This window comes from Diaphorina citri, unplaced genomic scaffold, assembly GCF_000475195.1.
Source record: "Diaphorina citri unplaced genomic scaffold, Diaci psyllid genome assembly version 1.1 scaffold1495, whole genome shotgun sequence".
NCBI classification, from domain to species: Eukaryota; Metazoa; Arthropoda; class Insecta; order Hemiptera; family Psyllidae; genus Diaphorina; species Diaphorina citri.
Window position 1 is genome coordinate 16590 of NW_007378921.1, and position 16718 is coordinate 33307.

General features: G+C 40.0%; 1 protein-coding gene across 1 annotated transcript in view; it reads left to right on the plus strand.

Moving 5' to 3' along the window:
• The first annotated feature begins 222 nt into the window (after window positions 1-222).
• LOC113470298 (probable chitinase 10) overlaps window positions 223-16718 on the plus strand; it is a 51323-nt gene continuing 34827 nt past the window's right edge. The window contains exons 1-5 of the mRNA XM_026828626.1: window positions 223-278; window positions 13085-13158; window positions 13626-13747; window positions 15946-15949; window positions 16295-16398. Of these exons, the coding sequence (XP_026684427.1) occupies window positions 223-278; window positions 13085-13158; window positions 13626-13747; window positions 15946-15949; window positions 16295-16398 (360 nt within the window). The remainder of the gene's footprint in view (window positions 279-13084; window positions 13159-13625; window positions 13748-15945; window positions 15950-16294; window positions 16399-16718) is intronic.

Sequence of the window (16718 nt, forward strand, 5' to 3'; positions counted from 1 at the left end):
ATATCCAGCCGGGGCGAAATTTATTCCAAAATTAGGTTCGTTCTCGGAACCGCTGGCTTTCTCCTCTATTGTCCTCATTCTCTCCAATTTCGGGACCATCCGAGTGAACCCTGTAAGGAGGACCTCAAATAGGAAAGAAATACCTCTGAAAGTTTGGTTCCATGGATTCGAACCGACGATCTCCTGATTACCAGGCGTGCGTTTGAAGATTAAACTACCAGGATGGTATTGCTTCTACCGGCTAAGACGAAAGCTTCTACAGCTACAACGTACATAGGGTAAGTGTACCATTTATTCGCCCACCTAAAAAACGTACCATTTATTGGCCCACCTACCCACATTTATTTTTCTAATTTTTGATCGACATTAAAGTGTGGACAATATTTAACAACGGTGACAATCTGCCTTCTGAGATAACATAGCTCTACTTCTCAACTCCCTCGCACACGGTACTTCCTTACAATACGCCTAGTGCCCATCTACATTGAAAAGCCATGACCCAAAGCTAAATAAAGCACTACTGACAGGTGACAGTACATAGCTGGCTTTAGATATAATTATTAAGGACATAGTGAAATGCCCCCTCTTGCGATTAAAGCACTACTCGTATACAACTTAGGTCAGCCACTCACTAACTCACTATCAGGTAGACCTGACCGGCGCGGCTGATCAGGTATACATGACACCTGATGAGCACACACACTATCAGTTAGAAACAACAGGCGGACGTTTCCAACTGTGCCTGTAAGGTCTACCCGATAGTATGTGTGCTCATCAGGTATCAAGTAGACCTGACAGGCGGACCTGATCAGGTGTACCTGTCAGATCTACCTGATAGCTTGTGTGCTCAATTGCTAATCAGGTAGACCTTACAGGCGGATCTGATCAGCCGTACCTCTCAGATCTACCTGACAGTGAGTAGCTGACCTCATACATAGAAAGACCTACTGAAATGCCCCCTCTTGTAAATAAAGTTCTACTCCTATAAAATTTATTGAAAGACCTACTGAAATGCCCCCTCACGCGAAGACGTCCACACACTAGAATGAGCATGATATTGAGCATGCAGTTAAGATCTCTATTTATCATTGCTCGTTTCTTTGACTTGTAATGCCGCTACTGGTCGCTCCTCCATTAAAGTAGCAACTCACTTGTCCTCACGAGGCTGAGTGCACCCCGAACTCCAAGCACAGAGCCGAAAAACTTCGACCCTCCTGGGAATCGAACCCGGGGCCTCCGGAGTGCAAACCTAGTGTGATGACCACTCGGCCACGGAGGCTACTACAAATACACAAGTAGGGTAAGTGTACCATTTATTCGCCCACCTAAAAAACGTACCATTTATTGGCCCACCTGTACCATACGCCATATAAGTCTGCAGACCTAAAATAATACTGAATTGTTCCTCGTCAGATGACGAACAGCCTACGAACTATGGAATCTTTGGTAAAAGATACTGTTCAAATCTTGATCATATGACTATTGCCAAGGGACGCGAAGACGTCCACACACTAGAATGAGCAGAATGAGCATGATATTGAGCATGCAGTTAAGATCTCGCAAGTACATCTAAGAGAGGCGTTGATGGTATTGTAATTACCTGGCTTATTGTCCGGGTGACTTCATTGTTTAGGATACCGGGTGAGATGGTTTGTTCAGGGTAAGGAAAGAGAGGTGGCTGCTTACGAGAAACAGTATCTATGTCCTTTGAAAGCTGTAGTTAGGTGAAGAATAGGACATAATAGAAAAGAATATAGCCTGTCTATGTAAACTGCTAGACCTAGAATAATACTGAAATGTCCCTCGTCAGATGACGAACAGCCTACGAACTATGGAATCTTTGGTAAAAGATACTGTTCAAATCTTGATCATATGACTATTGCCAAGGGTAGACCTAGAATAATACTGAAATGTCCCTCGTCAGATGACGAACAGCCTACGACCTTAAACCTTGGGTGGACCTTGGGTGGACCTTAAACAGGGTGGACCAAGGGGGCTTTTTAGAACTACCTATCCTTTTTAGAAATGAATTTTGTTGATTCTGCGATGTCGCTTCCTATTCCTGGTATGCATATATCATAATTATTATTTATTCATCTCATTATGTGGACATCCGGTATAAAAACGCCTAAACTCTTATTAACACCATCAACATCATCGTATTCATCATCCACGGTACAAAAGCACCAACACTTTGTATCGGTCTTATTACAATACTACGTACATCACATCAGCATTACATCCAGTGGCGATGTATGGCATAGATTCTTATAAACTGGTCTGTCTGGTGGACTTTAAACAGGGAGCAGACCAGTGTCTTGCTACGGGACTAAAAATAGGGATCAGAACAGTCAAATCTTAACCAGTCTGGCTAACTGGAAGTGTTGATTCTGCGATGTCGCTTCCTATTCCTGGTATGCATATATCATATTATTTATTCATCTCATTATGTGGACATCCCGTATAAAAACGCCTAAACTCTTATTAACACCATCAACATCATCGTATTCATCATCCACGGTACAAAAGCACCAACACTTTGTATCGGTCTTATTACAATACTACGTACATCACATCAGCATTACATCCAGTGGCGATGCATGGCATAGATTCTTATAAACTGGTCTGTCTGGTGGACTTTAAACAGGGAGCAGACCAGTGTCTTGCTACGGGACTAAAAATAGGGATCAGAACAGTCAAATCTTAACCAGTCTGGCTAACTGGAAGTTACAAAGTGTTTGTCTGGTTTATCCTGTTTCAAAGGAAAAGCACAGGTCCTCAGGATGGTTGACTGTGGTTCGGGACGGGCCAAGTAATCTTAGCTAGAGACCATCAACCCCCCTTGGTGCACCTACATTGCTAGAGCAACAACATTCGTATAAGCTTAACCCATTTTTTGGGACTGTTTGCCCCTACACCTAACTGTCTGACAGTCCGAAGTCTGTCAGACTTTCAGAGTGTGAGTGGCGGGCATGACCACTAGTAGATCTACAAATTGTAGATGAATTTATAGCTTCCCCTTTTTAAAATCTCAGAAGACGCCACTGGTTACTTCTATGTAAGACATACCATTACCTTTTCTGAATATTGTATTGTACGCTTGTAAATATGATTGTCCAATAATTAGAATTTATTTTAATGATGTATGTACTCTGCATGCTGTTTGAAATAAGGCCGTCTTCCACCTATTGGATGCTGTGTTCTGGACCATAGGAGGGTAACCTATTCAAATTACCTATTACATATTCCTGGCCCAGACTATGATTTGCGACACAGAAGATAAGATTGCACTATTAAGTAGGTACTTAATGTAATATTATAAATTATTATAAGATTTATAAGTCATAAAGTAATGATGGTCTTATTAACTTACTCCTATTTTTCAGAACTGTTTCATTGAACGGAGAAGATTTTTTTTTTATATATATATTTTAAAAATATTTATTTTAACTTTCCTTATCTTGATTTTTATTAATTTGAGCTAAGTTTAGGAAAGTATTTAGGTAGGTATTAGAAAAAAAAAAAAAACAAATACCTAGGTAATTGGTTTATTTGACCAAGAAAATTAGGAAAAAAAAAAAAAATATCCGTTGTGAAGGACCATTCCTTGTAAAGATTTCAATAAAATTATGACATTGATTTTTTTTTCTTTTTTCTTTTTGCTACATTTTATACTCTGCTCTGAATGAATTAGAAATTAGATATATAGTTGGATATACATATATTATTTACCTATTATCTGTTTAGATTTTAAATTTTATTGATACATAATATGTAATCAATATGTAAATAAATATGTAAATTTAATGATTGAAACGTGTCCGGTAGATAATATTTCGGATTTCTCGTTAATTTAATTGAAATATTTATTTATACATTTTGTAACATTTTTTTTTTTTTTTTTTCCACTCACTAACTCAATATCAGGTAGACCTGACCGGTGCGGCTGATCAGGTATACATGACACCTGATGAGCACTCACACTATCAGTAAAGTTAGAAACAACAGGCGGACGTTTCCAGCTGTGCCTGTAAGGTCTACGCGATAGTATGTGTGCTCATCAGGTATCAAGTAGACCTGACAGGCGGACCTGATCAGGTGTAGTTGTCAGATCTACCTGATAGCTTGTGTGCTCAATTGCTAATCAGGTAGACCTTACAGGCGGATCTGATCAGCCGTACCTCTCAGATCTACCTGACAGTGAGTAGCTGACCTCATACATAAAAAGACCTACTGAAATTCCCCCTCACGCGAAGACGTCCACACACTAGAATGAGCACACCTCTTCTTCTTCTTCTTCTTCTTCTTCTTCTTCTTCTTCTTCTTCTTCTTCTTCTTCTTCTTCTTAGCCTTTTCCCACTCAAGTGGGGTCGGCGTTTTTTGATAGCAGCCTCCATCTGCCTCGGTTATTTACATCTTCCTCTCATAAACCCTTCTCTTCCAGGTCCTTGTTCACACAATCTACCTAAGACAGACACCTAAGTGTAATAATTATGATGCCATCTGAAGTGTTTATGGTAAGTGAACTCGCCTTGCCACACTCAATACCTACCCTCTCTAAAAGCACCTAGGTACTAAAAGAGCATTGCCTCAACACCAAAGCCAAGGTCAACTCAAGAAAGAGCATCCTTCAAAAAGGTCAAAACAGAGCATAGAGCTTTTTGCTCTCAGCTCTCAGTTTCAAGTCGTCGCTTCTCTCTATCGTTGCTTCCTCTACTCGTATCTCAGGGTTTTACAAAGTGTGCACCGCGGTGCACTCGGGGCACCGCGAGATGATTTTGGGGCACCGCGAGACATTTCCAGGTTTTTTTTTTTTTTTAATATGTAAATTCAATCTTAAATATTGAAAAAATTCAGAAAAAAAAACACATAGGATCATCCAAGAACTACTGGTATTTCCTTCACATGAGTCACCCAGTACAAGTATGAGTGTGATGAACTAGTGGGAGGAATTGTATGTTACATTAGGTATGATCTCAGCATAGAGAAGGTAAAAAGAGTCGTGACATAGACACAAGATAAGTTCAATTGCTTTCTTTGACCAGACCGGAGAATTGAAAATAATGATCCAAAATTTAGCAGATTTCTGCTATTTTGAAAATCTTAGGAAACTTTAACGATTTTTAAAGTGCATTAATGTCACTGTATTATGGCTGCTTTAAATTGCCGGTGATTTCACCCTTCATTCGTTTACAATCTAACCTCCTCCTTAAAGCCATCAGCACACGATTGCCCAGATGGCCACCCATCCTGATATCAACGTTGCTTCACTTCTGTGATTCATCAGGAACTGTTGCATTCAAAACGCTCCCTTCGACCAGAAGGAAAGCTTTTCACCAACATCTTCTAAAGTTCCAACAGGAAAATCTTCAAGAGAAGAAATCAGAAAAAGACATCCATCTCATTCAATGAGTTCTTATCTGGTGACCTTCAAACGTTAACAGAGAACCCCAGGCAAACTGCATAACTGACCCAGATCACCCTATTTGTCCATCATTAATATGGGGGTGTCATAGTACCAAATACTGGACATAGGGATTTGATGAAGAATAATTATGTTAAGAATATTGTAAAGAAAGAATAAACTTATTATTAATGATTATAATAATAATAATAATAATAATAATAATAATAATAATACCTAATAATAATAATAATAATAATAACATCAATAAAACAAAGAAGACATGAAGGAGGAAAGAGAGGAGGCTATTTACGAGAAACAGTATCTATGTCCCTTGAAAGCTGTAGTTAGGTGAAGAATAGGACATAATAGAAAAGAATATACCCTGTCTATGTAAACTGCTAGACCTAGATATCTATTGGTGGGAAGATTCAATAAAGAGGTTGGATTACCATGGATTGACATAGAGGAGAACAGCGCAGGAAAACGCAATGTTTCGAGTAAAAGGCCCAAGTTAATTATAGGATAAGGAAAGTAAGAACCTATTGGTGGGAAGATTCAATAAAGAGGTTGGATTGACATAGAGGAGAACAGCGCAGGAAAACGCAATGTTTCGAGTAAAAGGCCCAAGTTAATTATAGGATAAGGAAAGTAAGAACGAATAAAAAGAGTGAATCTCTTTCATAATCGTCGACCTTTAAATCCATTCAAGCAGTAGGCATAAATACAGGTATAAGCACAAGATATCATAGATACCTAGATACTTCAGTAAGACATAGATTCATAGATAATACGAGTATACCTTCAGCTAAGATCGCCTATAATCCAACTGCAACCAGCAACGTGGGAACACCCCCTTCTCTAACTCTTATCTCACATCACCCATAGATTCTCGATTGAGATATTTTTATGACTAATAACTCTCACTTTCCGCAGCACTTCCCATGAATAGATTAAAGCAAGGTCAGTAAACATGAATTATCTACCTGAAGGAACAATTAGGTGGAAGGTATTATCCGTAAACGCTCCTTAGGATGAAGACTCTTTGGTACTCGATGGTTCAAGTGTTCAGTGGTTCTAGTGATGATCCAAGTGTTCAGTGGTTCTAGTGATAATCAGTGATACCAAACGTTACGTTATTAATATTTAGAGATAGTATAACAAAGGTAGTTATATCTTACGTCCTATTCCAGCCGCTCACTATCAGGTAGACTTGACAGTTACGGCTAAAAAGGTCCGCCTCTCGGGTCTTACCTGATAGTGAGTGGCTGACCCTAGCTTATGACTGGATTATGGCCAGTTGACAATCCAGCTCACTGACTTCTTTTAAGTTCACTGGTGTCCAGTAACATTCCAGTCTAGTTGAACCAAATGCACTCCTGTACAACTACAAAGTCCATCTACCCAACCCTTTAAAGTCCATCTGATTTCAATCTACCCAAGTTCATCTGGGTTCAATCTCAGCCCATGTCGACCTCCGATGGAGACGATAAGACCTCCGTTGTCACAGTTCCCTCTATCGATTCTCACCAAAAGTATTGATTCGCGATCAGTAAACACCAAAGAGGAACAGCAGCATCACATGGGAAATTCGGTTCAGCCAAGAACAACAATGAAGTGTTGAAGCGGGAATTTGGTTTATTGTTTGGACGTCAGAAATACCTGATGCTGGTGTTGAGAAAGTGGTTGAGCTATCTCAGACAGTCCAGAGACTTGAGGAATTGTTGGTTTGCGGTATGTGGAATCTGCGGCCGAGACGGCAGGAGGCTTCCGATTTGCGGAACCTCACGTGTCTGTTTGAATACCTGAAATTTCCGGTCAATTTAGGTACGCTTTTGGTAACAATTTTAAGGTCCACCATCTACTGGAACCCTTATAACGCAGGTAAGATCAAAGGATTCTGGTCTTATGAAAAACAAGTTTATAGTGTGGACGTGTTTCAGGCTATGTCCATCGACATTAAAGTGTGGACACCATTTAACAACGGTGACAATCTGCCTTCTGAGATAACATCTCTACTTCTCAACTCCCTCGCACACAGTACTTCCTTACAATACGCCTAGTGCCCATCTACATTGAAAAGCCATGACCCAAAGCTAAATAAAGCACTACTGACAGTGCCTGGCTTTATACTTATGAAAGACCCACTGAAATTCCCCCTCTTGTAAATAAAGCACTACTTACAGTACATAGCTGGCTTTAGATATAATCATGAAGGACATAGTGAAATGCCCCCTCTTGCGATTAAAGCACTACTCGTATACAACTTAGGTCAGCCACTCACTATACGCCTAGTGCCCATCTACATTGAAAAGCCATGACCCAAAGCTAAATAAAGCACTACTGACAGTGCCTGGCTTTATACTTATGAAAGACCCACTGAAATTCCCCCTCTTGTAAATAAAGCACTACTTACAGTACATAGCTGGCTTTAGATATAATCATGAAGGACATAGTGAAATGCCCCCTCTTGCGATTAAAGCACTACTCGTATACAACTTAGGTCAGCCACTCACTAACTCAATATCAGGTAGACCTGACCGGTGCGGCTGATCAGGTATACATGACACCTGATGAGCACTCACACTATCAGTAAAGTTAGAAACAACAGGCGGACGTTTCCAGCTGTGCCTGTAAGGTCTACCCGATAGTATCGGTGCGGCTGATCAGGTATACAAGACACCTGATGAGCACAAACACTATCAGTTAGAAACAACAGGCGGACGTTTCCAGCTGTGCCTGTAAGGTCTACCCGATAGTGTGTGTGCTCATCAGGTATCAAGTAGACCTGACAGGCGGACCTGATCAGGTGTACCTGTCCGATCTACCTGATAGCTTGTGTGCTCAATTGCTAATCAGGTAGACCTTACAGGCGGATCTGATCAGCCGTACCTCTCAGATCTACCTGACAGTGAGTAGCTGACCTCATACATAAAAAGACCTACTGAAATTCCCCCTCACGCGAAGACGTCCACACACTAGAATGAGCATGATATTGAGCATGCAGTTAAGATCTCGCAAGTACATCTAAGAGAGGCGTAAAAAAAAAAAATGTGTATGTCCGAGGATTTGAAGTACGTACCTCACGATTACAAGGCCAGGGTTATTACCGTTGAACCCCCCGCCCCACCCCAGCTCACATATGGGTTAGGCATTGTAGGGGCACCGCACAACTTTGAACGGTCATTTAGGCACCGCGGCCCAAAAAGTTTGAGAATCCCTGAAGAGGCTTGATCCTCTATGTACAATGCTCTCCGCTAAACTCTATTTTTAGCCTTAGCGCTATGCTTTCCCCTTCAGCCCTTCACTCTGTTTTTAGCCTTAGCCCCCAAGGCCGGTGTAACCAGAATTGACACTTTAAAATGTCGCTCTTTGGTGCACCAACCTTTTGCCAACCTAGAAGTATAACCAAGCTCATGTGCAGAACCAATGGACACTTCACTTCCATGTCCAGTGACTCTAATGCCATATTTTATGACAAAACCATTCTCTCAGCCGAAGAAATTGACCAGTTCATGGTTCGACAACTATTATATCAGCAGAACTCTTTTTAATTAGGTTGGTAGATATTTTTATTTTGTCAAGTGTACCAGAACTTTTATTGGTTCCTTTATCAAGTGTACCATTGTCTTCTTGATAACGCGAACTTTCAACTAACTTCCTGAAGTTCCTGCGAATGTGGATTAAAACTTACCTAAGGTACTGTAAAGTCGTGCTTAGTTAATACCTACTCATGCACTTGCATAGGTTGGTAGTAGGTAGGTGTGAGCACAACAATTTCATGCCATTGACTACACTGGGAGCATGATCCTGAAATGAGAGTCCATTGGAAGGACCGAGGATCTAGGTCTGGCCCAGTAAAAACCCAGCGAAAAAGCTTGCAAATCCAAGGAAAAAAGGAGAGGCATAGAAACCTGATAAAATACGATCTTGGCAGATAGCCCTGCCTCTCAGCAGGCTCAGATGCTAAAAAACAAAGAAGGAATGCAGTAGCGCCCGTCAGTCAACATTCACATCATGCATTGGGTTTGGGCAGGTACCTGGGTAGGTACACAGATAGGTACCTGAGGTACATGCAACTTTTACATACGTGCTGGATAGCTATGATGTTAGTCATACAAGTTTTTCATTTGCCCTTGAACTTGCGATGGAGATACGGTGTATCAAACAAGATACCAACAGGAGATACTTCTACCTACCTATCTGCCCGACTGGGTGAGTTCCACTCTAGTACTGTATAATGCCCGTCTCTGTGGCTCACAATTTGATTAACTAGCAGTCGAATTTCCGACTTGCCCAATGGCTCAGAAAGCTGTGAGATTGAAAAAATCAACCTAAAGCGAAGGTTATGGCAGATTTCACATCTAGACTGTAACTATACTTCTACCTACCTATCTGCCCGACTGGGTGAGTTCCACCCTAGTACTGTATAATGCCCGTCTCTGTAGCTCACAATTTGATTAACTATAGCAGTCGAATTTCAGACTTGCCCAATGGCTCAGAAAGCTGTGAGATTGAAAAAATCAACCTAAAGTAACTTGTAGTATACGGCAATTTTCATGTTGAGGGCTATAGGTTTTATGGGTCTTATTGCAGAAAAGTTAAACCACTATGATCTTATGAGTGCTACATAATGTACGAGTAGTGCCTAAACTATGCCGAATCCTAAATTTTCTCCTTAAAAACACAACGAAGGAAATTTATCAACTTTTTTTTACATCAGAAGATAAGTAGGTACCATACTAGATATATACAATTATACATATAGCTAGTTATCTGTTCTTTTTCTTTTCAACGCAAATAAATTACCTATTCATTTTCAATTATTTATTTCCAATTCAAGTTTCAGAAACAAAAAAAAAAAAAAAATACTTGGAAAAAAAGTAATGAATGTTTGCAATAATTTATTATCAAAATTTATTCCCACCTACCCACCTACACCTGAAGATAGGTATGATAATGAAAAGTAATAAGTAAAATTAGGTAAATAAGGAAAGTTGGAGATAGACGAAGCATTTTTTGTTCAACATTTCAGCACCCACCACTTTCTAACAAGTTTGGAAGCGAAAGAAAAGAGGAGAAGAGAGAAGAAGGAGGAGGAGAAGGAAGAGGAGAAGGAGAAGAAGAAGAAGGAGGAGGAGGAGGAGGAGGAGAAGAAGAAGATGAAAAGGAAGAAGAAGAAGGAGGAAGAGAAGAAGAATGAGAAGAAGAAGAAGATGAAAAGGAAGAAGAAGGAGAAGAAGATGAAAAGGAAGAAGAAGAAGTGGAGGGAGAAGAAGCTAAAAAATAGAACCACAGAAATGAGGAGGAAAAGGAAGACGAAGGAGAAGGATAATACAAGAAGAGGAGAGAAGAGGAGAAGTAGAGAAGGGAGAAAATGAGAATCACATAAAGGAGGAGAAGGAGGAGGAGGAGTAGTAGAAGAAGGAGAACACGAAGAAGAAGACTGAAGAGCGAGACAAACTTTTCCCTTACCTTCCTCTGTACCTTCTACCTCCTTCCTAACAATAAATCAACTGTATACGGCAATTTTCATGTTGAGGGCTATGGGCTCTATGGGTCTTATGGGTTGTTCACATAGTCTTATGGGCCTGTTCACACTTAAATTTCAAGTTTAAGTGTGAACAGGCCCATAAGACTATGTAGCCATCAACATGAAAACTGCCGTATACTACAAGTTGCAGTCTAGATGTGAAATCCGCCTATGGGTTGGAATTCAGGCCGGGATGGGACTTTTCTGACCAAACTTCTCCGGAGAAGCATGGATGTGAAATATTGTGCCTTAACGTCCTATCCCGTCCTCTTTCGCTCTTTCATTTCGGGACGTCAATATACCTATATCCCAACTTCGGTTGTGTAGTGGTCAAAACGCTCGCCCCGTAATCAGGAGTATCTAGGGGAACTTAGTACTGCAAGGGGTAATTCCGTAACTCAGACCTAGAGGGTTAACTTAGGACTGCAGGGGTAAGTCTGACTATGTCTGGACTCGTGAAGGTCAAAACCTTCTAAAATATTCTGAAGAATGTCACAACTTTCTTCGAACAAGTTCCAACTGATACACTGTCTGCAGTTCTTTGGGTATTTATGTACATGCATGTACCTAAGTACCTACATATATTTATATTTGCAGTTATACATATAGCTATTTCATAAGTCATGTAAGAGGTAGGTACATAAAACAAAATCATAATAATGTTTGAATACTAACTTATAGGGTGGGTTGGGGTAATTTTGAGTTTGCAATTTTCAGAAATTTTTCTGCCACGAGCCACTTTTAAATACTTTTGCCAATCTTTCATAGGACTGCTCCTGTAGTCCAAAGGCATTCAAGACCATTAAAGTTGGTGCCGCAAAATTACCCCAACTCGCCCTATTTTGTTGAGTATTATTTATTTATGTTATTATTTTTTTATTAATAAGTAATTTTTTTTCGTCCGTCTCTGTTCACGGCTAAAATCAATCAGCAATCAAATATCTACGCCATCATAAACAAGAAATATGTATCCATAATTTATTGAGAAGAATATTTATTCATTTATTTATTATTAGGTAGGTATTATTTATTTTTTTAATCTTTTTTTTTTTTCGTCAGGACTCATAAAGTAGGTACCACTTTCACGCTTCATAACTTGTTGTGATTAATTTTATTTATATTTTTACATCTGTTAAAACATCTCGACAGTGTATGTAAAGTCATGCAACTTGAGCCAAAAGTAGAGAGAACACTGGTATCAATGCAAGGAGTTTTCCAAATTTATGACTTCAAGATTTGCACTCCTCTCCTTCTAGCTGGTGAAGAAGATCTCTTAAAAATAAGGGTCAAGTTGTATTACTTTACTGACTACAATACAAACAAATTAGTAGTTCCAACTTTAAAAACCTCACACAAGATCTAGTACCAAACGTGGACCACCATTAGAACAAGAAGATTTATTAGGATGATGACCTAATCCGAATGACCAACTAAAGTCAGACCTACTGGCTACTGACGATGACTTGTAGGTAGATAAATACAGTGTGTACCACAAGTCCTGTGATACTGTAAAGAGTGTATGTAAAGTCATGCAACTTGAGCCAAAAGTAGAGAGAACACTGGTATCAATGCAAGGAGTTTTCCACATTTATGACTTCAAGATTTGCACTCCTCTCCTTCTAGCTGGTGAAGAAGATCTCTTAAAAATAAGGGTCAAGTTGTATTACTTTACTGTTCCCCTTTATCTTTTGAACGGCCATTCCCTTTATCTTTTGAACGGATATTATTTGGTTCCAGCATATGAAATCGTAGGTAGCTTTCCAAAATGAAACGAAAAGGAAAGTAAATTTGAAGATTTCCATTTGAATTTCTATAAAAAATTAGATTTCTCTACAAAAAGGGCCAAAGTGCTACTTCTGGGGGTTAAACCTAGTTTTTGATGTCAGCGTCAGGGCTCAATGTGCCTGATAGGTCTTTTCCTAGCTCAAGGATCAATATTAGAATTTAAAGAAATAAGAAAAAATCCCTAGCTATTCAAAAAATAAAGGTGTACTTCTGTAATATTGTAATACCTCTGGGAGTTGGGTCAAATTTAGGACTGTAGGACAGGACCATATTGTAGGAACTTACAAGACTTCTGACCCATACTGTATCAGGTAGATACACATACATAGTTGAAACCAATTAGATACATTATGTTGTTTTAGGTTAGACATACCAGAAGACCCAGATGTCCTGAAGAAGTATAACTTTGGATGTGGCCACACAGAAACCAGATCGGGTAATTGGAGCTTCGTGTTTATGTACTTATGTACTTTTTTATTTATTTATTTACCTATGTATACTTATTTATTTATTTATTTATTTACATAAGAAGACGAATAGAGTAGGTAAAAAAGATAAATACATAAGAACTACAGGGAGTAGGTATGCCAGTCTGAATTTCCCTTACTAAAGATATAGCAAAGGTTGAGTGCGAAGGCCATGTGCTCGTAAAGTTTGTAGCCAAAACCAAATGTCAGCCCAAAGCAATCACCCTTCTTAGGTCTGATTGAGAGGCTGATGAAAAACGCCAACGCCGTCTGTACAAGGATTAGGTACTCCCGGGTTAAAGGCTAGATGAGCTTCGGAAATCAAGAGAATTTTAAGAAAACTGTAATTCTGTCACATCCACTAAACAGGGATTCTGTTACATCCACTAAACAGGGGACTCTTAGGATTCCAATTTGTGTTCTCTTTTGCTTTCAGATATTCGAGTGAAGAGGGGCAACTCCGAGAAGCGAGTGGTATGTTACTACACAAACTGGAGTGTGTACCGTCCTGGAACGGCCAAGTTCACCCCCCAAAACATCAACCCTAACATCTCGAACGTTTAGCTTAACGCTTGTAACGTTGGATGTGTGTGCGATCAATATAAGATTAAATATTAAATCAGGGCGGTATTTAGGGCCCCTCGAAAATTTGGAGTCGAGGGGGTCTACTGTCGCAGAGTGTCGCAGTTCTTTCATCACTACGAAATAAAAACGGCAGTGAGACTCATAATGGAGGAAAAAAGTTACGTTCAAATACCGACCTTATCGGACACGAAACACCGAATTAAATAAGAAGAAAGTTTTGAAAAAGCTCCGGTGAGTGTTAGCTAAATGTTATTCAATGCAAATAGCTTCAACCAAGGAGCTGTACCAACTCTCTATGTGGTTAATATTCAGAGCTTACAGACATAATACACTAATAAAGTCAGCTGTAGGTATTGCCACTAAACTTATTAACACAACTTGCACATTCCGACATTAAATCCCAGTGCTGAAGACGCGGTGATTGACCATTTACGCTCAGACCGCTTCGCTGTCTGATATATCTAGGGAAAAGCTTGAGACCTAGTCCTGTCAGAACGTCTGATATACCGCTGCGTTGTCCGACAGATCTAGGAAAAGCTTGGGACCTATTAGGTGTGTCAGATCGTCTGAGTCCTGGGTCTGAAGCCACACATGTTCCGACGCCGACGCCGGCTTAAGCGTGAGTGGAAAGCATTTTAAACTCGTGTGGTCTGTGCCGAAACATGCCCATCCCTTAGTGTAACTCTCAGCAAATGGGTTATTAAATATCAGCAAATGGGTGATATTCAATCTCGGAACGGCTGGCGGTTGGCTTTCTCCTATCCTGTATCTGGGACTATAAGACTTTAGCAGTACCTATGATGTACCTACACATATCAAATGTGCAAACAGATATTGAATGACTATTATATCTTTTATTATTTTATTTAATACTCGTAAAAACAACAGCGTCATGTCATTGACTACACTGGGAGCATGATCCTGAAATGAGAGTCCATTGGAAGGACCGAGGATCTAGGTCTGTCCCAGTAAATAATAATAATAATAGTGCTTATTTATATTGCTCGCATAGGACTGAAAAGTCCCTTTACTCCAGCAGTAGGCTACTACTATTATTGTGGTCAAATTCTCAAATTATATTGAGGATAAAATTCCATACCTCGGCTGGGATTGAACCCACGCCCTCCTGTTTACCAGGAAAAGAAGAGAATTAAGTAAATTTTGGGAGAGAGAAATTTTGGGAGAGCAGAAAGTAGATTGGTAGAGAGGAAACTGAAAGAACTTTTCGTAAGTAAAAACCCAGCGAAAAAAATTGCAAATCCAAAGAAAAAAGGAGAGGCATAAAAGCCTGATAAAATACGATCTTGGCAGATAGCCCTGCCTCTCAGCAGGCTCAGATGCTAAAAAACAAAGAAGGAATGCAGTAGCGCCCGTCCCTCCTTCTTCTCCTCCTACTCCTCCTCCTACTTCTCCTCCTTCTTCTTCTTCTCCTCCTCCTCCTCTTCCTTCTTCTTCTCCTCCTCCTCCTTCTTCTTCTCCTCCTACTCCTTCTTCTTCTTCTTCTTCTTCTTTTTCTCCTCCTTCTTCTCCTCCTCCTCCTCCTCCTTCTTCTCCTCCTCCTCCTCCTTCTTCTTCTCCTCCTCCTCCTCCTCCTTCTTCTCCTCCTACTCCTCCTCCTTCTTCTTCTTCTTCTTCTTCTTCTTCTTCTTCTTTTTCGCCTTCCTCTGCCTCGTCTGTACTTGCATATTAGGCACTGTTAAAAGTAAGCGAAAGAGGACTAACTTATGTCTTCTTCATCTTTCTGCATCGCGTGACCAAAGAATGCAGCTTTTGGATCATATCCAACTGGGAAAAGACCGAGGAGAAATTAGAGTCATAAATAGGATTTTTGACATTAAAACACAACATTAAATGTGTTTGAGGAACAAGTTTTCCGCATCTCCCGGGTGTTGAACTCGGATCGGCCTGATGAGAATCGGGTTTGATGACCTTTATGTCGGAATGAGACTAAATCAAATTATATTGCTTAGTAACAGTTATACTGCATCAGGTGGGGTTTAGGAGACTGCAGGTTAGGTTATGGGACATTCAAGACGGGTTTTTTTGTTTCCAAAAACAGTCCTTTAACTTATTAATATAGGAAAAAGAACAACGTCTTCACTTGACTTTGTTCAGACGTTGTTCTTTTTCCAATATTAATATTTTGCTACTTGACAGATTAACTCTCCCAGAGAAGTAAGTCCTTTAACTTTCAACCAGCTCTTTCCCTTACGCCCTACGACGGGTGGGTGCCAAAAAAAAAAACCAGCTGTAAGATTCTCCCCCTTAAGACAATCATCTGAACCATCCTTTCGAATATCTACTACACAAAATGTTGCTTATCCTCACAAATGCATTAAAGCAGTGTTTCTTAATTGGTGTTCCGCGGAACCTAGGGGTTCCGCGAGCTGACGGCAAGGGTTCCGCGAGATATATCATCTGAACCATCCTTTCGAATATCAACTACACAAAATGTTGCTTATCCTCACAAATGCATTAAAGACTCTTAGGATTCCAATTTGTGTTCTCTTCTGCTTTCAGATATTCGAGTGAAGAGGGGCAGCTCCGAGAAGCGAGTGGTATGTTACTACACAAACTGGAGTGTGTACCGTCCTGGAACGGCCAAGTTCACCCCCCAAAACAAGGTATTTCATCTTATACAGCTTTTTTTAGAGGTTTGATAGAGGGAACTGTGGGGGTGGGGGGTGCAATCTTGAAAGTTCAGGGTTCCACCCAAAAACCAGTTTTTTTGGATTTTTGGCTTTATGGTTCTCTGGACAAAATTTGCACCACCATTTTCGTGTTCCTGGGAAATTTCGTCTCTAACTTTAACGCATTTGTGGAATGAAAGGGCTAAACTAACACACCATTTATCATTATGTAATGGACACACGTCAGAATGACCCTTTTGTTCTAGACAAAATGAAAATGAATGATTCATCAAAGTTGTCTCATGGTCCTTTGG